This window comes from Caretta caretta, chromosome 1 (genome assembly GCF_965140235.1).
Source record: "Caretta caretta isolate rCarCar2 chromosome 1, rCarCar1.hap1, whole genome shotgun sequence".
NCBI classification, from domain to species: Eukaryota; Metazoa; Chordata; order Testudines; family Cheloniidae; genus Caretta; species Caretta caretta.
Genome location: NC_134206.1, coordinates 226,746,156 through 226,773,686, shown reverse-complemented (window position 1 = coordinate 226,773,686; position 27,531 = coordinate 226,746,156). Strand labels below are relative to the sequence as shown.

Genomic DNA, 27,531 nt, shown 5'->3' with positions numbered 1-27,531 from the left:
AAAGACACTGTTTTGCTGGCCCAAGGATTTACTAAAATCTGTCTGCGCTCCTGTGACCATGAAGCAGCGTGCTTTGCAAAAGGCTTCTCCTGGTCAGCAAATACAGAAGGTTCTCTGATGGTGTGTTTGCAGCTCGGTGTTCAGAAGACAGTGGCTAGGTTAAAGGCTGATACCCAGCTGCTGCACTAAACTTAGAGGAGTTACTTCCATTTCCCTGCAGTCGATTGGAGATTCTTGGGATAGAAAGGACAAAGGAAGCTGGCCAAGAGGATTGTGGGATACTTTTGGTGGACTCACAGGACCCAAGTCAAGAGGCTACATTTATATTACAAAGCAATAGAGTTGAACCCTGGATCTTGGCTTGACTTGGATTTGAACCCTTCACCCCTGCAGGCTCCTAGGATCCTAAGTGCAAACCCGAGTCTGTGAGATTTGTGTGTAGATGGACTCAAGCCTGAGTCTGTGCTTACGTTGCAGTGTAGATGCACCTTAAGTAGCCTGGGCTTTCCATTGGGATCCTAACCAGTCTCTAGCACTACTGCCATCTACTGTCTCTGGCTCTCATTTAAACTTATCTCAGTAGTTTAGCCTAGTGCTTCTGCACCTGTTAAATTACTTACAATTCTTAGAGTCTAATGTTTATCCATGCTGCTTTCTTCAGCAATGGGACACGTGATTGCTAATGGCTTGGTTCTGATTGGCACTGGAACTTCAGAGTGGTTAGACAAAGAGCTGGACAGTGCGATGAAAAAGATGATGCCATTCTCAGAATCGCAACCACTGACTGAGAGGAAGAAGCTCATGTTTCTGCACTAGACACATTTGCCAGTGGGTAAGTGGTTGGTTTTCAGGGAAGAAGAGGTGGAGAGGGTTTTATTATTCAAAATGTGTATAGTGTGATTGCACGTTGCCATTTCTGTTTTCATTTTTATTGTTGTCTTGGCATCTTTCAGTCCTCTTGTGTGACCGTATGCATCACTGTGCTAATTAACAAGTAGTATCATAATAAAAATTATTGTTATGATGCCAGCATACTAAACTTAATTAGTTTTAAGCATTCTGTATTTTAAAACCTACCATTATTCCAGTAATGGACTAAACTATTTTTAAAACTAAAACCACTCAAGAGGCTAAATCTTTGGTTATGCTGAAAATTGAGCATAGCATCCCATGGAGCTGGGGCTGCAGCAGTCTTTTCCTGTTCTTCTTTTTATAGCCCCCCTGCACCACAAGCCCTGTTTCCTCTAAAAAGGAGAGATGATACATAGTTGGAAGCACTCCAAGAAAATTAGGACTTTGGGCATTTGAGCATTTACAGAAATATATTGAGTTTGCATATCCTGTCAAAAATATTGCATGCTATTAGTTTTGATTATTTGCTTCCTGTCAATAAGAAAATATTTTTATGCTAATATTTGATAACAAAGGTTAGAAATGAAATCACTAAAGCTCTGACCCTGCAAGTTCAGTTTGCGTGGCGGGACCTCTGCACCTGTGAGGAACTAAATAAACTTCTGTGAGACTCTCTGCAGGTGTAAGGATCTTTCCATGTGGCTCAACATGCAAGATCAGGGCCAAAAGGTGATTCATTTTCCCTTCTGTTACAGTGCAGTACGAGTAACAAAGAACACCATATACGTGACTGTGTAGAAAGTATGCTGTGAAGACAGTATAACAATCGTGTATATTATAAATTAAGAAAAATTCCTGCAAGCTAGGAAATTGTCACTTCTTGTTCGGTTTTTCACTTACACTTGCTGGAGTAGTATAAGTTTAGAAATATTAGACTGAGACAGTTAAGTCTTGCTGACTCTGTCAATGATTAATATGTTTTCTTCTCTCTAGGTGTCTTCCCATAGCTCGTAATGTGTGGGATCAAATTCTACGGACCATCCAAATGACATGCTAGCGCTCAAATTTGCCCATGCCACTTACTTTTACATGGGATGTCAAACACAGATGCGAGACTCTGTTGCCTGTGTTTATCCTTACTGGACACCTGATATTCCTCTGAGTAGGTATGCAAGAGTTGATCTTCAGATGTCTGTGGATCGCCACCTCTGGTTTGCATAAGTTCAGAAGCTTCTGGTCAGCAATGTGTGATGGTGTTGCAAACCTTCCCTGCTTATTCCTGTAATCGCTGCCTGAGGACAGAAAAGGGAGTGCCTAACTAACCACCCTTGGCTTTAAAAATATGTATATAAGAATTAACTTATTTTTTTTTGCATTCCTATTGACCCACTGGTCAGCTGTTTTTAACTTAGATTTTGTCTGAATGAGTCATTGATGATGATGATGATTAATTTATAGCACTCAAAAATGTCACAGATGACATATGAAGACATGGGGTGACATCCTGGCCCTAATAAAGTCAATGGCAAAACTCCCATTGACTTCAGTTGGGCCAGTTTTGTATCCATTGTCTTTACTCAAAAGAACTTACAGCTAAGCTGCAAGACTTTACAAGAAGGAAGCAGAACTGGGAGAGGAAAATGCAGCCGTGGGACACAGTTTTAATTTGGACTGCCAACGTGTTGTTCTGAAATAAGAATTGGAATTTTCCTAAAAAGAGTTGTGCAACAAGGAAGTCTAGTTAAGCCTGCTTGCTGCCTAACTTAATAACTAAGTGTGCATGCTGACCCAGCTGTCTCAGGAAGAGGGCTGCTCTGCTGCACCCATCTAAAACTTTTAGTGCTTCATGAAATGCTGCAGGATGACCCAGTTTGGTCTTCTGGAATTAATGCAAGGTAATCTAAATATGTTGACATATCAGTTACTTATGAAACATGCGTCAGAACATGTTTTGGGTTTTTTTAAACAAAAAATTCAAATCTTGAAAGGCAAAAAAGGGCAACTAACATTAAACTCATGAAAGGATTTTAACTTTGAATTACAAAAGAAATTTAGAGCTGAGTGCAGAGATAAATTTATAAGTGGATATACAGGTTGACACACGGAGGTAGATGTACAAGCCATCCATATGCAACCAGCTCCTGCCCTGACACTATAAGCTGTATGAATACAATCTTGTGACCAGCATACTGTATCCCTTTCTCCAAAACAAACTTACTTTGTGACCGCGGCAATGCAGAAAGAAAGACAAAGTGCTATGGATATGATTTAATTAGGCCACAACTTTATTCACTTTACATATCTAGGAGTACATTGTTTAGGCCATTGTTAATTGTTTCTGCCTATTTGGGAGGGTAGCTGTCAGCCATCTCTGTTCCCAGCCTATTGCTGGGACCCTACTAGCTTCCCCTCATATGAGGGTTAAGAGGAGTTGGAAAAAAGGGGGTGTTGTCTCCCTGCTATTCCAGACCTGAGGAGCCCCAAGTACCCCTTACTCAGCTTCCTGAGCTGTGCCTTCCCTTAGGTCCACTTCCAACTCCTGCAATAGTATGTACAGTTTTTGTAATCTACCCGGTATGCATCATGCTATTTTCTCTTTTCCCACTACCAGGCTTTAGCTATAAACCGGTCAGATGCATGGTCTGTCCATACCATAGCACACATAAATGAAATGAAAGCAGACCTGAAGAATGAGTTGACATTTATGATGCAAACTGAAAACAACTGGAAGGTAAATTTCCTTAGCAGTTCCTTAGATGTGACTGACTGTGGGTTTTTTCCTCCTTCAACTAAATACTAGTGATTCCTCCTTATGTAGCAACTTTTAGTCAGATCTGTTTCCTAATGAAATTTGTAGGCTTTCACAAATAATAGGAAGCTACTGCTTCAAGATGGAATCTCCATTCATGTCACTTCGGAAGCAACAGGCAGAAAATGTAACAACAGTTCCGTATTTCAGAAATCCACCCTGGGTATTATTCATCCAAAAATTCCCCTCAGTGTTTATAGCTGAGATTAGTGACATACAATTAAAACAAACCAAAAAAGCCTCAAACTCATTCTCCAAACTTTATGTTTTAACGATCTAAATAAAGACTTTTAAAACAAGTGGGTGAAATACTGGCCCCATTAAAGTCAATGAAAGTTTTGCCATTGACTACAGTGTATCCAAGATTTCACCCAAAATTCTATTCATTTCTCAGTTTACCATATTTTACTTTGAAATATTGAGGTAAATTCTGTAGGCATCTTTAACTAGCATGTGCTCTTACATAAAAAAATATTTCACAATTCATAAGCACAACAGAGTTGTTAGATATTTTGGATATGTCTATGCTGCAATGTAAGCCCATGGTTAGTGGGGCTTTAGTGAGGTGACCCATGCTACGGAGCCCTGGGCTTGAGCATCTACATTATATTTTAACCCTAGGGCTCTGGCTTCCACACCTTAGTGTGCAGACCTGAGTCAAAGTAACCATATCCAGAGTCCCTAATGATGCCCCTCCCTACCCCCGAAATGTGGCCACCCTAGCCCTAGAGCCATGGTGCACTGTGGGGAAAACTTTACTGCCACCCCCCCCCCCCCACGCTACCAGGAAGCAGCTCATTTTACAAAAAGCTTCATCAGTTCGCTCTCCGTTGCAAACCCAGGAAGCTCTCTGATAGTGTGCTTGCAGATCAGTGATCCGAAGATAATGGGTTAATGCTCACGTGAGCTGTTGTCGTTTGCAAAGAGGGAGTGGTGGCTTCCATTTTCAATAGAGTGAATTGCAGATTGTTGGGATAGAGAGGACTAAGGAAGTTGTCCCATGAAATTATGGGATACTTCCGGCTTACTCTTGGGACACAAGCGGGGCTGTGTCTACACTGTGAAGCAATAGTGCTCGGACCCTGCGTACTGGCTTAACTCGAGTTTGGATCCTCCAATCCTGCAGGGTCCTGGGGCCCTGGGTCTGAGCACTGGATTAGTGCAATTGCAGTGTAGATGCAAGGGTTGTTAGGCTTCAGCCCTGGCTCAGGCACGGGCTTGACATATCCAAGGGGATGTGGCTAGTGTTGGTAGATAAAACATTTTACATGCCACTTGTGATTTGGATCTTGAGCAATATATATGTGCATACAATGCTTTTATCTGCTGTGGCTAAGGGCCCTTTGCTCTGATACGCAGGCAATAAAGTGAAATAGCTTTCTACTAAGCCTAAAATCAGCAATTTAAGAATAAATTGAGGGACTTGACAAAACTACTTCACGAAAAGATTAGTGAACATAGAATGAATTGCAGGGAGAAACAATCAAAGTAAGATTATAAAAGACCTCAACTTATATTTGCTTTTGGGGTGGGGAGAATGTTAAAAGATTGACTGCAAAGGAAAGGAAAATGGTGCTTGTGCCCTTTTCTGTTCGTGTTCTTATATCATATCCATCTGAGCATGGTCCCATAATGCACTAAACCCATAGTTCTCAACCAGGGGTACGTGTTCTCAACCAGAGGTCTTTCAGGGGATACATCAGCTCATCTAGATGTTTGCCTGGATTTACAACAGGCTACATAAAAAGCACTAACGAAGTCAGTACAAACTAAAATTTCATACAGGCAATGACTTGTTTAAACTGCTCTATATACTATACCGGGGTCGGCAACCTGTGGCACGCATGCATTTTAATGGCATGCTGCTGCCTGCTGGGGCAGCAGCAGCGTGCCATTAAAAATCCTGCCCTGCCCTGCCCGGCCTGGCCTGGCCCACTCTTCTCCATCCCCTGCCCCCTCCCGCGGGGGCAGGGGGCAAGGGGTAGGGTGCAGAAGCTTGGTCCTGCCAGCTCCCCTGCCTCTTCCTGCAGTGTGCTGGGTTCCTGCCCCTCCTCCTCCTCTCTGTCCCGTCCCTCCATGCTGGCCAATCAGGTGATGGCCCTTGCGAGGGGTGGGGGAGGAGCCGGGTCAGCATGCTCGTTGCTCCTAGCAGAGGCAGAGAAGAAGTGGGGGCAGGGCCTTGGAGAAGGGGGGTGGAAGCGGGGCATACCCCCTCCAGCCCCCTGCCATGAGCACCCCACGACCCCAGCCCACACCCCCAGCCCTCTGTCCTGACCCCCCCATACACACATACCCAGGCCCCCCACACCCCATGCACCCCCCACATCCTGACTCTTGCACCCCCCACATCTCCACCCCCACATCCCCCTCCCCACCAAACGGGAGCTCCTGCACCCTTCCCACATTCCCACCTGCACACCTCCCACCAAATGAGAGCTGCCCAGGTAAGCACTCCACACCCAAACCTCCTGCCCCAACCCTGAGCCCCCTCCCTCATTCTAGCTCCTGGCCAGACCCTACACCCCAACCCCCAGCCTGCTTCTTCACCCCCAGCCCTGCGCTTAGTGCACTCCCACCCTCAGCTCAGTGCAGAGAGAGAGGAAGAAAATGGGCCAGAACCAGGGAGAAGGTAGGTACGCACTGTATGTGGGCAGGGCCAGGACCCCAGACCGGCAGCAGGCTGAGTGGGTCCAGCAGTCAGGATCCCGGTTGGCAGGAGCCGGCAGATGGAACCTCTGAGCGGCAGCGGGCTGAGCCGCTCAGCCCAATGCCGGTCTGAGGTCCCGGCCTCCAGCCCCGCTCAGCCCGCTGCTGGTCTGGGGTTCTGGCTGCCGGCCCCTTGCCAGCTGGGGTCCCGGCCACAGGCCCCGCTCAGCCCGCTGCTGGCCTAGTTGAACAGAACCCCAGACCAGCAGCGGGCTGAGCGGGCCGGCAGCATGAGATCAACATTTTAATTTAATTTTAAATGAAGCGTCTTAAACATTTTGAAAACCTTGTTTATTTTGCATACGACAATAGTTTAGTTATATAATATATAGACTTTTATAGGGAGAGAGATCTTCTAAAAAACATTAAAATGTATTACTGGCATGTGAAACCTTAAATTAAAGGGAATAAATGAAGACTCGGCACACCACTTCTGAAAGGTTGCCAACCCCTGTACTATACCATACACTGAAATGTAAGTACAATATTTATATTCCAATTGATTTTATAATGATATAGTAAATATGAGAAAGTAAGCATTTTTTCAATAATAGCGTGCTGTGACACTTTTAGATTTTTATGCCTGATTTTGTAAGCAAGTAGATTTTAAGTGAAGTGAAACTTGGGGGTATGCAAGACCAATCCGACTTCTGAAAGGGGTACAGTAGTCTGAAAGGTTGAGAACCACTGCACTAAACAACATGACCAGCATCTGTCATGTGGGTTTTTTCCTTCTTTCTTTCTTTCTTTCTCCTCCGGCAGAAAATTGTGTGTAGATTGGAACAGCAGGTGGTGAAGTTTGTGGTGGTTCTTACAATCCACAGGAGTTTGCTCCAAGAAAGGTCTGTCTGCTGTATGAATGAGCTTTATCCTTGCAATTGACAGTTCCTCTATACTCAGAGAGCAGAGTTGTATCAAGAAGGCCTAAAGAGTTTTGGGGTTGTTTTCTGCTTGTTTTTAAAAATTAGAAATCTTCAATATCAAGATTAGTATTATTGATGGAGAGCTTTCTGAGCATTTCCTCAAGGTTCAGGCATATCATATTTCAGAGAGATTTGTTTTTCCCCTTTGCTGATCAACTTTGAGGACTACAGCAACAAAACAAACAAAAACACGGCACCAAAACTAACAAACAAAATTGTAATGAGCTGTAAATAGAAAATTTGGGTGAAATTTTCAAAAGCACCTGAGTGACTTAGGCCCCAAAGTCCTAGGTCACTTTTAAAAACAGAGCTTAGGTGCCTAAGTCACTAAGATGCTTTAGAAAATATTACCCTTTGTCCAAATAAACCAAAGTGGAAATCCAAAATTTAGACCCTGAAAGCCCTCTCTCAGCTGCTGCCTAACCTTGTAGATACCTAAAGTCCCATGGTGCCTAAGTTTCTGCAGTAACGTCCCCATGGAACCTACATTTCTATCGTTGGGCATATTCACGGCCCACTGTGTTCTGATGCCTGGGCATTTAGCTCACACCTAAGTGCCAGGAGGATCCTCAGACTAGGGTTGCCCTACCTATCTCACCTGCAGGGCCCAATTCAGCAGGCTTGCTCAGAGCATGCCTACTGGATTGGGCCTTGCATAAAATGCAGCCTGTGCGGGGAGGTGCTGCCACCCTCTTACAGCCTTTATCCCAGTGGTGGGAGCATTCACCGAGGATCTAGGAGACCTTGGTTGAAATCCGCACTTTCCCTGATATGGAGCAGGAATTTGGACCCAGATCTGCCACCTCCCAGGAATGGGCCCTAACTGCTCGCTATGGGATATTCTGGGGTAGATCTCTCTCAGTCTCTCCTGTTGAAGCTGTTCCACTTTATATAAATAATTACTCGTTAGAACATAGGTCTTCCACATCCCAGGTGAGTGCCCTAACAGTCATTCTCACTCTTTCTCTGGCCCAATGACTTTAATTATTTGTAAAAAGTAGAACAGCTTTTTGCAAGAAAGGACGTAGGCACCTAATTCCCGGAGAGGGTTCATGCTTGTGATTCCCAAGCTGAAGGAGGCACCTTCCACTGGTCTGGATTTAGGTGCCTAAATCCCTTTGAGGGGTGCACTTAGGCCACACCCCTCCCTTAGGCATTTCTTATAGGTTAGCCTATGCAGCACTAAGAAGCTTCATTTTATTCATAGGGAAGGGACCCCATAATCTTATTTGCATGACATTTGGAACCAGTTACTGTATAGGCCAAACTTTCTAATGTCACTTCTACGTCTAACATTTAACAACCTGTGTCAGTAGAGTCCTTGTTGTAGTTTAATATTAAACAAGTTACAACAAACTGCTGGCGTACGTAAACAACATAAAATGCTAACATATGGAGAACTCTCTCACACCTCAGAGGTTTGTACTGAAGTAGTCACCACTAAAATGAGCACTCTGTCCCTTTAGAGATAAGGTTAATTTTAACTTCTCCATTGGGCAGGAATAGGCCGTTTTAGAGTCTGTGATTATTGTATTTATTTGAGTTATAGAGAAATTTGAGAATATAGACCTCTCCCATATCTAATCTGGGTATGTTGCACATGGACATTTATTGATGGGATCACCAATATTCTTTTAAAAATTTGCTGTTACTGAACTCTAGCAGTCACTTATGGACACTGTGTCCTAAAGGTCATTACACAATCCTCCTTTGGTTTTACAGGGTGACTATGAGGCTGCTTTGACAATTTAGGACAATCGTGTGAGTATAAACCATTTCTGGTGTAGTGAAAAGACATTGTTCAAATGAAATGGTATGTACATGCCTCATTTTGTATTTGATGTAAAATAGATAAAGGTGTGATACCATTTTCTGGTTTTATTTTGAAAAGTTTAATTGGCATTTTAGAGTGACTATTCAACTCAACTGGCAAAATCACAAATGAAGTTACAGAGATCATCCTAAACCCATGCCAAAAACCCCTTTATCTCAAACCATCATATTTAATGTTGTTTATACCACATTTTATTTAAATATTTTTAGTGTTTTCCAATTTCATATCCTGTTATCTTTAGTCAGGCTGCTATAGTTGCTATGTAGATGCCTTGGAGGTATGGGGGGAAAGAGATAATCTTTAAAAGTTTAACATTATGTAAAATAGTTTTTGTATAAATATAAACTGTCATGATTAAAATCAGATCTCGTAGATTAATTACCAGTCCAGTTACTAGTTAGGCTTCTTCTTTCTTAGTCATGTCTTTTCTTTTCTAGGTGACTTATTAAAATTTTTTGCTGTCTGAACTTTGGAGGAATCTTTCTAAAATAATCCACAGCAAATTAACCAGGAATCTGTATAACAGGTCTCTTCATGCCTGTTTTGGTGTTAAACTTTACAAAAATATCGTGTCCTACCTAGTGATTGTTGCAAAGTAATAGAGGTAATTATGGTCCATTTTGGGGCGATCAGAGATCGTAGAAAAGGTAGTTTTCACACATACTTTATTTGATTTTATAAATGGAAAAACACCACAGATAAAATAATATGAATATTATTTGTAGATTGCTGTATTTCTGAAAGATGCAATTTGGGTTGTTCTATCTGGAAGAGTAAGAGGATAGAATTAATTTTGTACTGTCAAAGTAAGTTAACTTCCACTTAAATATGGGTAATGCAACATAAGAATGCTTTCTGATTATAGATTGCTCCTGCATGCCTGTCAAACGGAAATATGTTAGCTGTGCTAGATAACTGCTCCATGCTGTACCGGCTTCAGTTGGAAGGTAAAAGAACTGTTAGTTTCTGCTTCAGTCTACTCATTCTTCTTAAAAGAGTAAGGTGAAAGGCTCGTCCTCCAAAATGCAACAGGTGAAGAGTTAGGTAAATATACAGAGCGAGTCTGAGCAGTGGGTTATGCTAGAGAAGAAATCTTCAAAGAGATGCTGTTCTTCAGAGGTGAATTTTAAGTATATACTAATGAACATTACCTTTATTTCTCCCTACAGTTTATTATTTTCCTGCAATACAGTATTCCATTCAACCAAATTAATAAAGGTCACATTTTTCTTTTTTTGGCAAGTTTCATTTCCTTTGTCCCCAGAGATCTCATTTTTCAACCTAATGTTAAAAGATCAAATGCATAAGCTATTAAAAAGCCATTAACTTCTCTTTTAGTAAATATCAAGCCAACATTAATGTTTAGTTCTTAATCTTGATATTGATGGAAATAAGGAGTCAATGTAAATATAGTACCAATCATTCCAAAAGTTCCATGGGAATATGTAAACAGCCATCCGTCTTTTCTTTAACTTCCTAACACAAAGATGAAGCGAGTTCCAGAAAAAAAATGCTCACCTCCTAAGTTGTTGTCACAGATCCAGTCAAGCACTTCTTTTTGGTCATTCAGGCTACATCGACACAGGGATAAAAAACCCAAGGCTGGCTCGGGACAGCTGACTTAGGCTTGGGCCCCAGGCTGAAAACTGCTGTGTAGATAATTGAGCTCTGGGACCCAGCGAGGGTGAAGGGTAGACATGTATATGTGTAGACCTGTGTATGTGTAGACATATCCTCAATAGACTGCTGTCAGGGGAATTCCTCTGGATTCCTGTGTGTTTTTAAGCTTCCCTGGGTCTCAATAGGCTGCAGTAGTGTTTCCTCCCTTGGTGTGTGTGGCACATATCCTGGTGCTGATTCTCAGTCTGTTATCCTTTCATGGAAATAGAGCTCATCAGCTCACCTGCCTTACTATAGGGTTACCAAATTTCAGGTTGGCCAAAAGAAGATACTGCTGGGGGGGGCGGGGAAGGGGATATAGTTAAGGGTGCTGGAGGGGCGATCACTGGAGATACAGGGCAGTGTCACTCCCTGTCATGGTGACTGGCGCAAGCCCAGGACCCAGTGACTGACAACCATCAGTCAGCAGTTTCTGCAGGACCCCCTGCCCGGGGCTGGGAGCCGGGACCTGGGTGGGCAGGATCCAGAATCTGTGCCTGCAGGGGAATGGACCAATCAGCTGTGGATACATGGGAGGGACCAATCTGGAAGCGAACCAATCAGGGCGCTTTCTGAGCTGCAATATCTGCTCTACAAAAATCCCAGATATTTCCTTGTTATTTGAAAAATCTGCCCGGACAGAGGACACAGTCTCAAAATAGAGACAATGTCCAGAATAACCTGGACATATGGTAACCCTATGCCTTAGGTCCCTAGGACCAGTGCTGACGCCATCCCCCTCCCTCTCCCCCTCCAGCAACCTACACACACCCAGTCCCAGAATCCCACCAAAGTTAAGAGCCCTCTGGCTTACAGTTTAATTCTCTCAGGGTAGGGGCATATGATGGTTGTAAAGCATGTAACACATACAGACCTTTGCATAGTTTACTAACACATTAAGAGTCTTTGTTTAATAGCATGAGAAATACACAGATCTGCTCATAGGAAACACTACTTGCCCTTCTCTGCCCCATCAGGCTTCGGGGTTGCTGCTCCTCATGGAGTCTTTCAGCCCTTCTTGCCTCCTGTGTGTCTCACAGCAAGCATCCCCTATTTATATGCCACCTTTCCAACACCTGGTTTTCTTTGTTCTGATTTTTGGCAAATTTCCAGTGCTCCAATCTCCCCCAAACCCAAGGAGGAAATATTTTTTCCCAGCTTGTGCAAACTATCTGGGCATGTCTATTGCCTGGTCAAAGCACCTCAGTTAACATTAAGTATTTCCCATTGTCCTGGGTCTGGGGAAGACATAACACAACACTGCCCACTCATGGTGGATACACATACAAAGGTTTTCCTTGATACAGCAATTTCATGGTACAGCTTCATAATATCAACCAGCATTCATAAGAGACAGACTGTCCCCACATCATCATAGTTGTAAATAATTTTCACAGAGCTTTCACAGGTAGTCATGGTGCACTCATCTGCAGTCTGCTTTAGTAATAATATGCCCCACACAGATCCAGAATAATGATTTTGGGCATTATCTTCCCTCATCTGTGTTCAGGAGGACGTCATTTATCCCATTGGCGGATTAACCCCTGGGCCAGCGGGGCCTGTGCCCAGGAGCCCTGGCCAATTGTGGGGCCCTTGGAAAAATGGGCGCTGCCATGACGCACTCTGCCTGCCCGGCACTCCTGCTGGGGAGTGGGATCGGGGCGCAGGGGCTTGCCCTGCTCTCCCTGCCTGCCTGGCATTCCTGCCTGGCCCCTGCATCCCGACCCTGCTCCCCAGCCAGAATGCCGGGCAGGTAAAGCGGGTCAAGCCTCTGCACCCTGACCCAGCTCCCTACAGGAGCGCTGGGGATGGGAGCAGGGGGACTGCAGGCAGAAGGGGTGGGGAGGGGCCCCCACTTGCTCTGGCCCAGGGCCCTACAAACCCATAATCCGCCTCTGATTTATCGTATTATTAGGTCTGATCCCTATCTAATGGGATCCAGGATATCAGTGACAGATGGTATATTTGGAGATGATCAATAAAGAGATTTGACACAGGTCCAGAGGTGGTTCCTTAAACTAGTAATCAAATCTTATGATGCTGAATTAAACTGGGAGTATATGCCAAAAGGTATGGTTTTGCATGTGGAGTTTTTATTTGAAATCATGTATATTACTCCTAGGTGTAAAGGTGGGAGACAGATGGAATGAAGTTATCCCTCTTGCAAAGAAGCACACCAAAGATCATGTTTGGCTTTTCAATGATGTCCACATTCTCATGTCTTTGCTAAGGGTCAAAGACCACAAAACCACCAATGAGCTCTTAACAACTTTTCATGAACTTGCCAAGTAAGCAGGTGAATTAAAATATTTTTTATCACAAGGCATATTAGTATAATAATTAATTTCTACCAGTTTGCTAAGTACCATAATTTATTGTTCTTTGTTTTAGGATGTCCTAACCAGAATTCTGGTTTCAGCAGGGTAGTGTTTCTGACGTTAAGATTAGAAAATCTTATTACTTTTGATTTTAAGTGTATCTAAACTGGGCATTTAATGTATAGATTGGGTATTTAATCTTGTCAGATAGCAACATCATTGTCTGAGCATCGTAGGTACTGTGAGTTTGAGTGCTTGTGGCACCTTACCCTGTAGACACTTTTTTCCCTTACAGTGGGTGTACTTTAGAGATGTGACTGTTCATTTCAGAACAGTGGAATTTTTCTTCTACAGCATTAAGAAAACTTCACAAAATAAGCCAACTACCTGTAAAGGCCCTTTTTGCCCTAATGCCCCAATTTTAATCAGTGTTCATTATGAGAGATCTATAAAATGTCTATAAGCATACAATGAATTACAGTAACTCCTCACTTAACGTTGTAGTTATGTTCCTGAAAAATGCAGCTTTAAGTGAAACGATGTTAAGCGAATCCAATTTCCCAATAAGAATTAATGTAAATGGGGGGGTTAGGTTCCAGGGAAATTTTTTTCACCAGACAAAAGACTATATATATATATATACACACACACACACAGTGTAAGTTTTAAACAAACAATTTAATACTGGTCCACAGCGATGATGATTGTGAAGCTTGGTTGAGGTGGTGAAGTCAGAGCGTGGCATATTTCCCAGGGAATGCCTTACTGCTAAATGATAAACTTGCAATTGGCTGAGCCCTAAAGAGTTAACTCATTGTTATTAATGTAGCCTCACTCTCTACAAGGCAGCACGAATGGAGGAAGGGGAGACAGCATGGCAGACAGAGAAACACTGTGTGTGTGTGTGTGTGTGAGAGAGAGAGAGAGAGAGAGAGATGCGCATTGCCTCTTCAAGTATGTTGACCCCACTCTTAAGTACACTGCCTTGTTCAGTAGATCAGCAAGCTGAGACCACAGCTGCTGCCAGGAAGCTTCCCCCGTCCTGAGCCCTGTCCCTGTCATGTGTCCTCCCTGCTCTATGGAAGGTGGGGTAAGCAGGGTGCAGGAGCAGGAGGGAGGGGGATACCCTGACATTAGCCCCCTTCTTCCCCTCCTCCTCCCCCCCCAACCCCCCGCACAGCAAGCAGGAGGCTCAGGGAGCAGCTCCAAGGCAGAGGGCAGGAGCAGCACATGGCAGTATGGGGAGGGACAGCTGAACTGCCAGCAGTTGATAGCCTGCTGGGCAGCTGCCACACAGGGAACTTAGGGGAGCGGGGAGCTGATAGGGGGCTTCCGGTCATGGTAGCATGGGTTCCAAGCGCCCACCAGCTAGCTGCAACAGGCTGCTCTTCCTGCAAGCAGTGGACAAAGCAGGCGGCTGCCAAACCACGTTATAAGGGAGCATTGCGCAATTTTAAACGAGCATGTTCCCTCATTGATCAGCAATGTATCAACGAAACAATGTTAACTGGGACAACTTTAAGTGAGGAGTTACTGTTTCATTTTAACATGATATTGAGCTGAAAGCGCTGTGGAAATAATTTTGGCACAATTTGGTTCATCTATACAAATTTGAATATTTTGGTATTTCAGCAAAATAGAATGTTTGTCACATCCTTGTTTATGTCTAAAATATAAATTTCTTCCTCTTATTTTTATATTAGCCATCATGACAGGAGGTATAAGAATGGCATTCCACTCTTACATTTTTCCAGCTTTTATTTTATGTACACAACTTTTCTGTGCGTGAAACTGATTTCCCTTCTTTCTTCAGAGTACAGTCTGAGTCAGTCATTGCTTTCTCTTTCTGACCCTTAAGGGCTATATGTAAAGGTGCCACAGAACATCCTGAAATAGACAGGCTGGGAAAGAGGCAGCTACCTACAGTGATAACTTTTTTCACTTACAGAAGAAAGGGCCTGTGATTTGTCTGTCAGTTTTCAGAAGAGTAATGATCATCATATTTTGCTAAAACAAATCTTAATTAAAAATAGTGTATACATAGCATTAGAAAGATGACAGCAGTGGCATTTAAACCCAAACAAAATAGGGCAGCAAGGTTACTGTGGTAATGCTTTATGTTAAGTTTCCATTTATAAATGGTGTGTAAAGGTGTGATATGAGTGATAGATGTTAGACACGAGTAGTATGTGTTAAAGATGGTTATAAGTACAACAGAAGGTGTGCTAGATCAGGGGTTCTCAACCATTTTCTTTCTGAGGCCCCCCACCAACATGCAATAAAAACTCCACAGCCCACCAGTGCCACAACAATTGCTTTTCTGCATACAAAAGCCATGGCTGGCGTTAGGGGATAACAAGGAGGGCAGTTGTCTGAGGCCCCATGCCACAGGGGCCCCCACAAAGCTACATTGCTCAGGCTTCAGCTTCAGCCCTGGGTGGTAGGGCTTTGGGCCTCAGGCTTCAGCCTCAGGTAGTGGGGCTTCGGTTTTCTGCTCTGAGCCCCAGTAAGTCTAATTCTGGCCCTGCTTGGTGGACCCCCTGAAACCTGCTCGCAGCCCCCTAGGGGGCCCTGGACCCCTGGTTGAGAACCACTGTGCTAGATGATTATAAGCCATGGTTACAAGCAATATGTTGGTCTCTTGGACTCTCTCTAACAATGTTCTAAGAGACTGACACCTATTAACCAATTAGCAATTTTTAGAAACTATTTATAAATGGAATCTTAATATCAAGTGTGATGGGTATTGTTTTGCACAAAAGAGCAGAACAGCACTGGTGCATATGCAAATGACCCACTTAAGCTTTGAGAGATCAAGAAGAAAATGTGAGAAATGTAAAGCTACCAAACAGTAATATCTGGTTTGCTTGCTACTATCAGATGGTGACAGCCTTTTTTTTCTTCTAGATACCAAGTATATGTGCTATAGAATTTAAACATTGGTAGATGGAAAATTTGTAGAATATTTAATGAATTTATACTTAGTATTGCCAACCTCTGCACAGTGCTTTCATCTGCTTGTCCACACCTACCTTTACATCTTCATTGTAACATTGTTGTAACTGCTCTGCATTATAATAGTTGTTTGAAGCATTATAAAACGTAATTTTACTATATTTACTTTAGAAAACAAACATTGATATGAATATGCATATTTGAAAAACTAAATATAAAATTAAACTTCACGTTTACTAAGCCAAAATGTGGGTAATAGGACTGTTTACTCACATCAAGAATATAAAAATTACGTTACCTATATTAGAAATTATTTGTTTGTTTAAAGAATAGCCATACAATTCTAATCCTCCAGCCCTTTATTTTTGTTATTTTTATTTTTCTACCCTATACATTTTGAGGCTGAAAGTTAAAATAAAAAAACAACAACAAACAAATCCATATAATAGTGTACTCTGGTGGGTATCACACTTATGTTTTCATGAACTGAAGGACTGATTCCTCTTATTGGAATATTTAGCTGCACTAGTCTTTTCAGATTAACTGAAGAAACTAAATTCAGTGTCCCGTAGTTGTGGTTTCCTTGTGAGAGATGAGGGTTGTGAAACGTATAAATACAGAAAGATTTTTTTGTGTGGGCACCAAACACCATAATTCTGTAAATAGCCATTTAAAAAAAAATAAGTCTGCATCTTAAACTCAGCTATAAATCATGTTTTTATAGCCTCTTAATTAGAAAACCTTAAACTGGGAGAGATTTTCAAAAGTGCCTAACTTTAACTTCAATGGAAGTAACGGGAACTACACTATTGACTCCAACAGGAGAGTAGATTTAGGCCAAAGCTGATCACTTCTGAAGATCCCATCTTGAAGAACAATTTAGTTATTTATATTGCTGTTGTTGTCCTCCAGGTTTGATGATTAGCATGAAATGTCTTAGGGCTAGTCTACACTGGCAATGTTAAAGCACTGCCGTGGCAGCGCTTTAACGTGGCTTGTGTAGTCGCAGCTCTCCCAGCGCTCAAAAAACCCCACCTCCATGAGGGGCACGGCTCCCAGCGCTGGGGCACTCTCTACACTGGCGCTTTACAGGGGTGTTTTTTCACACCCCTGAGCAAGAAAGTTGCAGTGCGGTAAAGTGCCAGTGTAGACAAGCCCTTAGAAACAGGCCATTGTTGGGAAGTAGGCACATATACTCATTGCTTACTTTTTCAAAGATTGTTATAGTTGTGGGATGAGTTGGAAGTTTTAGATATATCTGTATATACTATACTTGCAGTTGTACATCGGATATTCACTTTTATCCTTGTGACATTGCATAAACGTAGTGTTCCACTTTATTATCATTTGTATTTGTATTAGCATAGCCCTAGTCCTGTACCAGGACCCTGTTGTGCTAGGTGCTGTACAGACACAGAACAAAAAGACAGTCCCTGGCCCAAACAGCTTACATTCCAATTAGTTTAGGAGTGCTAACAGTCAGCTATTTTTTCAAACTCCTCAACTGAATACAGTAATGTAAGTTCAGCACTCTATTTCCATTGTGTTTCTGTCTATCTAGTTATAAAGATTTCTAACTGTGATATAATAATACATCCAGAGCTAAGAAAGTGCTTTAATTTATAGCAGCTATGTGTACTAAATTATAAAGAAAAATCTATATTCCAAAAACAGAAAGAATTTAAATTTGTTTGTTTGTGTTGTATACTGAGAAATGATGACAAACTGGATTCATAATCTGTTGCACTGGGGCATTAACCTGCTGACTCTATTCCTCTTTCTTGGGTGGATCACTGTGCAAAAAACCAAAATTCTCTACTATAGATGTATAATGAGATGGGTGAAAATTGTTTGAGCTGGTGGAAGTAATAGCTGCCTTTCATTCAGATAAACAAAAGAAGCAGTTAAGCTCCTTTTGAAGTAAGATACCTGAAAAACAATAGTAGCCACCACCCAAAACATAGGCTACATGCAAGGCCAGGAGCTGAGCTATGTGGGTATGGGGGTTTTGATGGAGAGGGCTCTCTGTCTGTGTGCTGTGTGTGAGAGAGAAAGAGACAGGCAACTAGAGAAGGCAACACAAATCCAAAGACATCCAAAGCATCACTTGTAGTGTGACCTGAAATTTGAGAGAGCTATTGGGTAGAGTGTTGGCTGAAAAAAGAGGCTTGGAATATTGAGCAATGCCTCCTGTTTTATGTTTGTTTCCTACTGCGTTTGGGGAAACAGGGCTTTCTGTACATTCTTGTTAATAAACAGGTTTCCCTCAAAGAAATACCTGACTTTATCATCAGTTTCTCCTCCTAATAGAAACAACCTGCAGGGCTCCAATGATTGGCTAACTACTCAGGTTGAATGGGAGTAACAATACTGTGGAATGGATGTCTTCACTTGTCTAATTAAAATATGCGAGATTTCAGGATTTTTTAAAGTTACAGCAAATAAGATTTGTTTAGCAAAATGAACCTAATGTGTGTTAGGTTTTGTTCCGTGTATCACTATTCCTTTAACTCAATGGAACTAAGGCCTGGTCTACACTGGGGGGGGAATCGATCTAAGTTACACAACTTCAGCTATGTGAATAACGTAGCTGAAGTCGACGTACTTAGATCTACTCACCGCGGTGTCTTCACTGTGGTGAGTTGACTGCTGCCGCTCCCCCGTCGACTCTGCCTGCGCCTCTTGCGGCAGTGGAGTACAGGAGTCGACTGGAGAGCACTCGGGGGTTGACTTATTGCGTCTAGACTAGATGCGATAAATCCACCCCCAGTGGATCGATTGCTACCCCCCGATCTGGCGGGTAGCATAGACATACCCTATGTTGCTCCAACAGGAGGTGACAGAACAACATGAAAAGGAGTAGAAGTGCTGCAGTCTGACCGTCTGCTCATTGGCAGTTAACTTCTTTCCTGTTCTGCAGAGCACCTGGTGAAGACCATGAGCTAGGTCTGGCTCCGAAATTGGGGTTGCCGCTTTGCCAGGCTTTGGTAGAGTTTGACAATGGAAATTATGACAAGACAGTAGAATTACTTTATCCAGTTCGCTACAAACTCCTGCAGATAGGAGGCAGCAATGCTCAGGTAAGGGGCTTGAATGTTATTTTATTAAATTGCATTTGGGTAGGGCTTGTTTGTCTTTGAGAAGCATCTGTTAGGCTTTCATGTTACTACTAATATTCAAATGTACAAATAAGAAGTACTATGTCTCAGCTGCTTAATACTGTATGTAAAAGAAATTCTCTCCTGGATAGTTTTAACCAATCAGAATCTAAGCAATTATCACTTGCAGCATTGATTACCAAATATTAACTTATTTCATTTGTGACTCATATTTTCAGAGAGATGTTTTCAGCCAGCTATTTATTCATACTGCTTTAAATTGTAAATCAAAAGCCTATCAAAAACTGGCTAGATAAGTAGCACTTGCTAAAAATCAGAACTTCTGGATTCCATGGTATGCATTAAATAGAAATACAATTTATGAAAGCACAAATTTCAATTGTTTTTAAACATTGTAAATTACAAGTAAAATGATATGCAAGCAAGTACATACAAAGCTGCATAATTTTAGATTTAATCTTAGGTCACAATTTACAGCAATTATCAAATATTTAGTTTGTTCAGCTACACAAACTTGGCTGGTTGATTTCACCAATTTATTAGTAGTCTACAAGTTTAGCTATAAAAGTCTTCCTCTTTCAGTATGGAACCATTGTATTTACATATGGAGCAATATACTTAATAGATTACAAAATAAAACGTATACGAGTAGCTGAATACTGTAATGATGCCACATGCAGTTTATTTGGGATCTAACTTACTCTAGTGCCATATTTCAGCTCTCCATTGTGCCAGTCTTGTGTTAGTAGAAATCACAAGAGTTGCTAACATGAGCAGACTCACGTGCCCATACTGAGGCCCATTCAAGTTATTGGAGGAGTCTACCTGTGTAGGACAGCTGAAAGAATTGAAGCTTAAGATCACATTCTCTTACACTAGAGTAGCTCCACTGACTTCATTGTGGTTAGTCCTGATTAACACAAATGTAAATGAGTGGAGAATCAGACCCCTAGCTTCAAAGTAATGAAAATCATTCCAACCTCCCAGATATGAAGGGATCCTTGCTCATTTTATTCACTTTCCTATTAGATCTCCCTGTCAGAAAACTTAACAATCAAAATTAGACAAAATACAAATAACTGGGGAAGGAACATTAGAAGTGATGTGAGCAGGTAGTCTATGTATGAGACATCTTATTTCAAATGTTTGTTATGGTTAAGAATTGTGAGGTGAGATATCAGAACAGGAGTGGATGGTTAGTGGTAGACAGTGAGCTGGAATAAGGGAGCTTTTAGGATCTTGAAGGGAGGAGAGTAAGATTATTTTCTCACAAAGTTCTTGTGCTGTGTCATTTTCAGAGCCATGTGGCTGTGAAAGTAGGGAAAATTAGTTGGAGGGTTAGAAATGGGAGAGGGAACATCACTCTCTTATTAGTCTATGTGGTAGACTGTGTTGTGGTATTTGTGGTCAAGGCATACAATATAGGCATTTAAAAACATAGCTGTGCTGTTTTCGATACTGATTTTCATTTTCAACTCTTTTAAATGCCAGGGACTGAAACATGAGCATCTACCAGTCTTTTTGCTGCAGCAAGTTTTTTATTTTCAGACGACACATGACTACTAAATCAGGAAACAGAAAAGCCTGCTTGCTATAGTTTTGAGCGCTGTATTTATGGCCTCTTTTTTCACTTCCCCCCTCCCTTACCTCTTTCAGATGCCTCCTGGCAGAACGTGATGGGTTGAGACCAAATTCACCATTGACTGAGCGACTTATTTGGAAAGCATCAGCTGTTCATGCGATGGGATGAATCTTAAATCTGTTATTCCAGTGGAAATAATAATTAGCACTATAATGAGTCTCTTTCTGTGGCATTAAAAGACTCAAAATAGGGAAAATCCTGCATCAGCAGCCAAAACAGATCTTCTAAATATCTGAGCTTTGGGAAGCTTCTTTTGGTGATTCAGCATCATTGCTTGAGCTTCTGGCACACCTCTGATTCTTGGAAGATTGTAGCCTTGCTGTGCCTAGCAGGGCGACAGTAGCAAATAAAATAGATATCAATCATTTGTTTAAAAGCATGCTGAGCCTTTGCTTTTCAGGAGAACGCATCAGTCTTATGCTTATCAGGTTGCAGGATAACACTTATTGCAAGGTTGTGAACTGCCAAAGTAGGCAGTGGTGTTGCTATTCAATTACATGAATACTAGATTGGGATGGATAGAGCTTTTATATGAACAGCCCAATAACCACAGCAGGCTCTGGCCCCACAGAACCACTGCTGCAAATAGGGGCAGGATGTGGGAGCCCTGTGCCTCCACGAAGCTCCACTCCATATCGTCTCCTCATGCATGCGGTGGTGGGGGAGGAGATTGGGGTTTTGAACTAATGAATCAGGTGACAGTCTTCTATGGAGTGGCACTAGCCACATGGTGTGCTCCAATCCTGGAATTGCAATAGAGGCCTGGGGGAAGGTAGGAGAGCACTTCTGGGTGGGGAGGGATAGCTCAGTGGTTTGAGTATTGACCAGCTAAAGCCAGGGTTGTGAGTTCAATCCTTGAGGGGGCCATTTAGGGATCTGGGGAGTTGGGAATTGGCCCTGCTTTGAGCAGGGGTTTGGGCTAGATGACCTCCTGAGGTCCCTTCCAACCCTGATATTCTATGATTCTATACATCGCTCATACACAGCAATATCCCACATACACTATCCAATATGCAGCCCAGATCCTTGGGCCCACCTGCTGGCTCTAGGTTCCCCAAAGGCATAATTCTGAATTGTTGACTATTCAAGATCATGCCTGTATGACTTTATTTTGCAAGTCAACAATTTCACAGTTTAGAATGAACTTTTTACTGATTGAATTTAAGATCTTTATTAAATATGCAATAATAAAAACAATGTGATTTTTATCCTAAATGCTTACCTTGTTTATATGTAATGTGATTTATATGTAATTAATACTACCTATGGTCCTTCATTCAATTCAGTGATATGATCATTTTTTTCTGAACTCACCCATTAACAAGGAAGTGACTAAAGGTATGAAACTGCAGTTTATGAATATTTTACATATTCAATGTGGATCTCTTCAGCAGAATTCTGGGATGAGTCAAGCTATTCTGTGCACCAAATGTGTGAGAGAAAGCCATACTGTTTGAATTTAAAATGTATGGTATCAAGTTCAGCAAAAATATTCATATTCACCCACCCATCCAAAAAAAATCCCACAAAAAACAAAATCCCATTTTGGGAACTCATTTTCAGAGGTGGAATTGGCACCAGAAACTTCTGTTAAACTAGTGTTAGGCACGTATGTGGCCAGACTGCAGAAGACTTTCATTTACACTTATCTTTCCCTACGCCCACGCAATCCTTTATTCCTTGAATGAGTCTGCACTGATTTTTCTTGTATTAAAAATGTTCTGGATACATGGTGTCTTTGCTCAGATCTGTTTTGTTGGAATGAACTGTAACCACAGTAAAATTTAAGATTTTTTTTTTTATGCTGAAGAATCCCAAAGTGCTGTGCGAACTGTCTACACACAACACCGATGAAATAAAGCCATAGCTGAGGTAGGGAGAACACAAGCATGCTAAACAGTAGGGGAGGGAGGAGGGTGTTATATTTACTAACACAATACAGATAAGTGAAAACAATGCATGCAAAATCTCATTGATTTTATGAAAAAAGAAAAGGAGTACTTGTGGCACCTTAGAGACTAACCAATTTATTTGAGCATGAGCTTTCGTGAGCTACAGCTCACTTCATCAGACTCACTTCATCAGTTGCATCTGATGAAGTGAGCTGTAGCTTATGAAAGCTCATGCTCAAATAAATTGGTTAGTCTCTAAGGTGCCACAAGTACTCCTTTTCTTTTTGCGAATACAGACTAACACGGCTGTTCCTCTGAAACCTGTCATTGATTTTATGAAGTTTAAACACCAAACACATTCACACACATTTAACAGTCTTTTAGTCTGCTACTACACATGTGAATTGACTTGACTTCCAACTGTGAGTTTGTCAGTTTTCAGCCGAGCCTACAGTTTTGATCAGAGCTGGCATCAGCATCACAGAGGGAACTTGTCCGAGGACACAGGGCCAAACTGTACCCCCTTTTATAAAAAGTGTCAACTTTAATATCTGTGCAGCGCAGACAGTGATGTGATCATTTTTTGATTGTTACCAAGGTTACATACATAGAGCAAACTGCATGGTACTACCTTTATCACAGAAGATAGAGAATTAAGGAGATTTTGATGTTGCAACACTTAGGGGTGGGCAAACTTTTTGGCCCGAGGGCCACCTTGGGGTTTCAAAACTGCATGGAGGGCTGGGTAGGGAAGGCTGTGCCACCCCAAACAGCCTGGCCCCTGCCCCATCCACCTCCTCCCACTTCCTGCCCCCCTCAAAACCCCCAACCCATCCAAACCCCCCTGCTCCTTGTCCCCTGACTACCCCCTCCTAGGACCTAACCGCTCCCGGGATCCCACTCCCTATCCAACCCCCGCCCCGTCCCCTGACTGCCCTGACCCCTATCCACAACCCCGCCCCCTGACAGGCCCCCCATGACTCCCACCCCCATCCAACCTTCCCCGTTCCCCATCCCCTGACCATCCCCCCCCGAACCCTTGACCCATCCAACCGCCCTCTCCTCCCCATCCCCTGACTGCCCCCCCCCAGGACCTCCTGCCCCTTATCTACCCTCCTGTCCCGCTCCCCGCCCCCTTACCATGCCTCTCAGATCAGCAGGACTGGCTTATTGGAAAGCCTGGGAGGTGGGAGGGCGCAAGCCACCTGCGTGGCTGTGTGGGAGGGGGAACAGCAGGGGAGGGGCTGGGGGCTAGCCACCCTGGCCGGGCAGGACGGGCCATAGTTTGGCCACCTCTGACTTAGGTGCTGCTGTCCAAATGAATTCACAGCCCCAAGTTAGGCAGATTCCCCATCCAGGGTGGCTGAAAAGAGGGATTCACAGAAACTAGCATGCTGAGCAGCACGGACTAAACCCTGCCCCACAAAAGGGATTAGTCTCAGTCAGAGGGAAGCAGCTTGCTCAGCTTGGTATTCACAGCTGTGAACCCCTTCCTGGCAGTAGGCACCTAAACCAGGTCAGTCCTTCTTGCAAAATAAATAACCAACAAGGAGGAGGCAGCAGTTCCCGTAAGCACTTGTACAGGCTGTGGAAGACCCAGGTTCTAATCCCCATTCTGCCTGATTCAGAGCAGGGACTTGAACCCAAGTTTCCCAGCTTTGTGGAAAAAGCCTTAAGCACAGGACTATTGGATATTGTATTTAAAGTGTTCCTCAGTCGCTCCTTCTCAATCTGTGTGTATCTGGTTTCTGGCTCAATCAGTGATTTGGATAGATATGCCGCTGGTTGCCAACAATCCTCATGCTTCTGTAAAATCACTGCACCTAATCCAGACTGTGAAGCATCTGCTGAAATTTTAACAGGCCTTTCTGGTGCATAGAACTTCAACACTGGCTCTTATATCCTCTCTGCCTGCACAGCCCTTGATAGCCTGCTGTGCGGCCACGCAGCTTATAGGGATCTTAGGTTGCAAATATCCATTTTTGGCTTTTTTCCCCCTCTTAAACTAGTCAAGCTACTATTGTGCTCCCCCCATATATGCAAAAGCCTCTGTGGCTGCTGCTCCATGCGTTTCTCTGGTGCCACCCTTTGTCTTTGCTTTCAGTTGCAAACACAGGAGTTAACTTCAACAAGACTGCTGTTTCCTTCTCATTCAACACTTCTAACACCATGTAACCATCTTGAGGTTCATTAACTAACAAACCAGTTAATGAGACAGGAATAAAACTTTAATAAAACACACTGAAGAGTGTCTGTGGTGAAATGCTGCACCCAGCCATGTGGTGTTCCCAACTCCTGCCGCCATGGGACAGCTCCAAATTCAGGTACTCACAACACAGGCCAGGAGCCACTTGGGCTGCCTCTGAGCATGCCTAGGGGAAGCAGGGAATGGGAGGAAGTGGGAATAAGGGTATGTGCAAAGCCACTGGCCTGCGGGGACTGAGGTGTGGAAGGAGAGAGAGCGGGGCCTTGGGTTTGAGGGAGTTGCAGAGAGCTCCTCAAATAGAGGGTGATGGGAGGGGGCACGTGGGGAGCTTCTGTGAAGGAAAGTAGACATGCAGGGAGAGGGCCTAATTTGTGCCATGAAGTCAGTTTACAGAAGCTACGAAGTGTTCGACTCCCGCCCCCCAAATATTATTTAAAATTGCAGCCACCCTGTACTCCAACAGCCAACTCAAAACGCCGGACATTGGTGCACTTGAGCCACTGGTTACAGCAAGCAGGCCGGTACGGTGGTCGCCTACTCTGAGCTGGCCCTGCGCTGCTGCGGGCAAAGTTACAGCGGGAAATGTCCCCAAAGGAAGAAGAAGAGGGGAGCACAGCCTGTCAAAGAGCACTGCCGCACTGCCAGCCAGCGGCGAGATCTCCCACCCAGACACAGCTGGGGCCTCCCAATTACTACAGCCAAGGAGCCCGGAAACACCCCCCCTCCCCCCGGCACAGCCGACACCTCCCCCCACCCAATCTCCCCATTGCACCCCCCAGGGCAGCCCGCCGCGCGTTTTATGTGGCGCCCAAATTCCTCCCTTCCCTGATCTGGGGTCAGGGCCGGGGCCGCCGGGCTGCGGACGGGGTCTCTGCCTTGGCCCGGCTGGTGGGGTCATCGCATCGGGGCCCCCCGCAGGCGCTGACCGGGCCGCAGGGGCAGGCGCAGGGATCGTTGCTCGGCCAGCCCCGAGTGGGGTGCGGCGGGGCTCCCCGCCCCAGGACTGGGAAGCCGGGGGCGGCCCCCCCCCGGGCTCTGCCGCAGCCGCCTGGGGGCGCGATTCGCGCCCCCGCCGGCGCCCTTAGGAGCCGCCCGTGCCTGGCCTCACCGGGGGAGGTGTCTCGCTGCTGGGGGCGGGACCAGCCCCAACCCCAACCCCAACCCCGCAGGCCGAGGGGCAGAGAAGGAGCCGGTGTGGAACATGGTGCCGCTGAGAGACTGCAAGGTGAGGGGGGGAGCGGCCCGCGCGGTGCGATGGGCTGGGGGCGGGGCGGGGGGACATTGTGGTCTCTTTCTCCCAGGTGCAAGTGGCGGGGCATCGCGCAACCCGGGCCCCGGCTCCCTGCGGAGCTTCGCCCTGCCCCGCCCCCGTTAGAAGCCCTCCCGGGCTAGTGTGACGGCCCCCGACCCCCCGCCTGATACACACAGCCTGTCACCACAGCCCCCCCTCCGCCTCCGCGCCCGTGTTAGCCTTGTGCAAACAGTGACGGGGGGTTTGCGGTGGTGACTCGAGGCCAGGGGTCAGGACTGCTGGGTCCCTTCCCCGGCGCTGTCTCAGGCTGTGTGCCTCAGGCTCCCCGTCTGAAAGTGGGGGGTGAGATCTGTCTCGCGGGGAGGCTGTAATTCTGACTCGTGCGTGTGAAGTGTTTTGAGAGCTCGGGTGGGAAATGTGTGGAGGTGAACTTTTGGCGGAGAAATGTTGGTCATCGGGCGCAACCTCGGGGGCTGGAGAGGAGAGTTCAACATGCAGCATACAGTGCAAAACTATTACTCTGAGTCTGAGGTGATCTCGGAAAACGTTGGCTGAAACTGCGCTGCTCAGGGTTAACAAAGGAGTCCCTTGGTGCTGTTAGGTAAAGTGAACATGTCAGGGCACTCTTCTACGTAAAGGAACAGAAACTCCCCTTATTTCTCTCCTATGTTTCCATAAACACTTAATTGCACCTCACATTGCTTCACTACTAATCAGTCTCTGTTTCTTAAAAGCCAGCGGACATTTATTTCATTTGTAACCAGCTCTGATCTTGAAGGTTTAAAGGGCTAGATGCAAGTGCTAATTACCAATATTGTTCACATTTTTGTTTATTTTGCTATTCTTTCTTTGCATGTCTCAGATTTCACATTATTCTTCTAAATGCAAGTTTCATAGAGTTGTCCTTTCTTCAAGCTAGTATTTAACATTTATGAAAAGTAGCCAGTTGTTCACTAGAATCTGAGCGTCTGGCCTCTAGATAAAGCTGCCGCTTGTGTAATTCAAAGTAAGCAGGTTTCAGAGTAACAGCTGTGTTAGTCTATATTCGCAAAAAGAAAAGGAGTACTTGTGGCACCTTAGAGACTAACCAATTTTTATTATTTATTTATTTAAATAAATTGGTTAGTCTCTAAGGTGCCACAAGTACTCCTTTTCTTTTTTCAAAGTAAGCAGTAATCCTATAATCAGTTAAGGTAGGGCAAATTGAACCTTTTTTGAAATTTGGAAAAAATGCTGTTAGGGAGGCCCTTTTCAGGAAATACTAAGGGGATCAGAAGCCTCCAGCATGATTCCCACTGTCTCCGCTACAGGCACAGCCTCATCAAGTTTTTTCTTTATTATATTTGTGTCAAGGTTCCTCCCCC

General features: G+C 44.0%; 2 protein-coding genes across 9 annotated transcripts in view; both read left to right on the top strand.

Annotated features, from left to right (window-relative positions):
* LOC125624199 (tetratricopeptide repeat protein 38-like) overlaps nt 1-22,516 on the top strand; it is a 31,616-nt gene extending 9,100 nt beyond the window's left edge. The window contains exons 3-12 of one of the 8 annotated variants that reach the window (XM_075121138.1): nt 662-832; nt 1,846-2,018; nt 3,464-3,583; nt 6,772-6,842; nt 7,130-7,209; nt 9,013-9,051; nt 9,990-10,071; nt 12,906-13,071; nt 18,977-19,136; nt 20,832-22,516. In XM_075121138.1, the coding sequence (XP_074977239.1) occupies nt 10,020-10,071; nt 12,906-13,071; nt 18,977-19,136; nt 20,832-20,852 (399 nt within the window). In that variant the 5' untranslated portion in view covers nt 662-832; nt 1,846-2,018; nt 3,464-3,583; ... (2 more) ...; nt 9,013-9,051; nt 9,990-10,019 and the 3' untranslated portion in view covers nt 20,853-22,516. The other 7 variants (XM_075121131.1, XM_075121132.1, XM_075121146.1 and 4 more) reach the window with 7 other exon arrangements.
* A 3,518-nt stretch (nt 22,517-26,034) lies between these two features.
* Nucleotides 26,035-27,531, top strand: part of TTC38 (tetratricopeptide repeat domain 38) — a 50,192-nt gene continuing 48,695 nt past the window's right edge. The window contains exon 1 of the mRNA XM_048824557.2: nt 26,035-26,140. Coding sequence (XP_048680514.1) covers nt 26,117-26,140 — 24 coding nt within the window. The 5' untranslated portion in view covers nt 26,035-26,116. The remainder of the gene's footprint in view (nt 26,141-27,531) is intronic.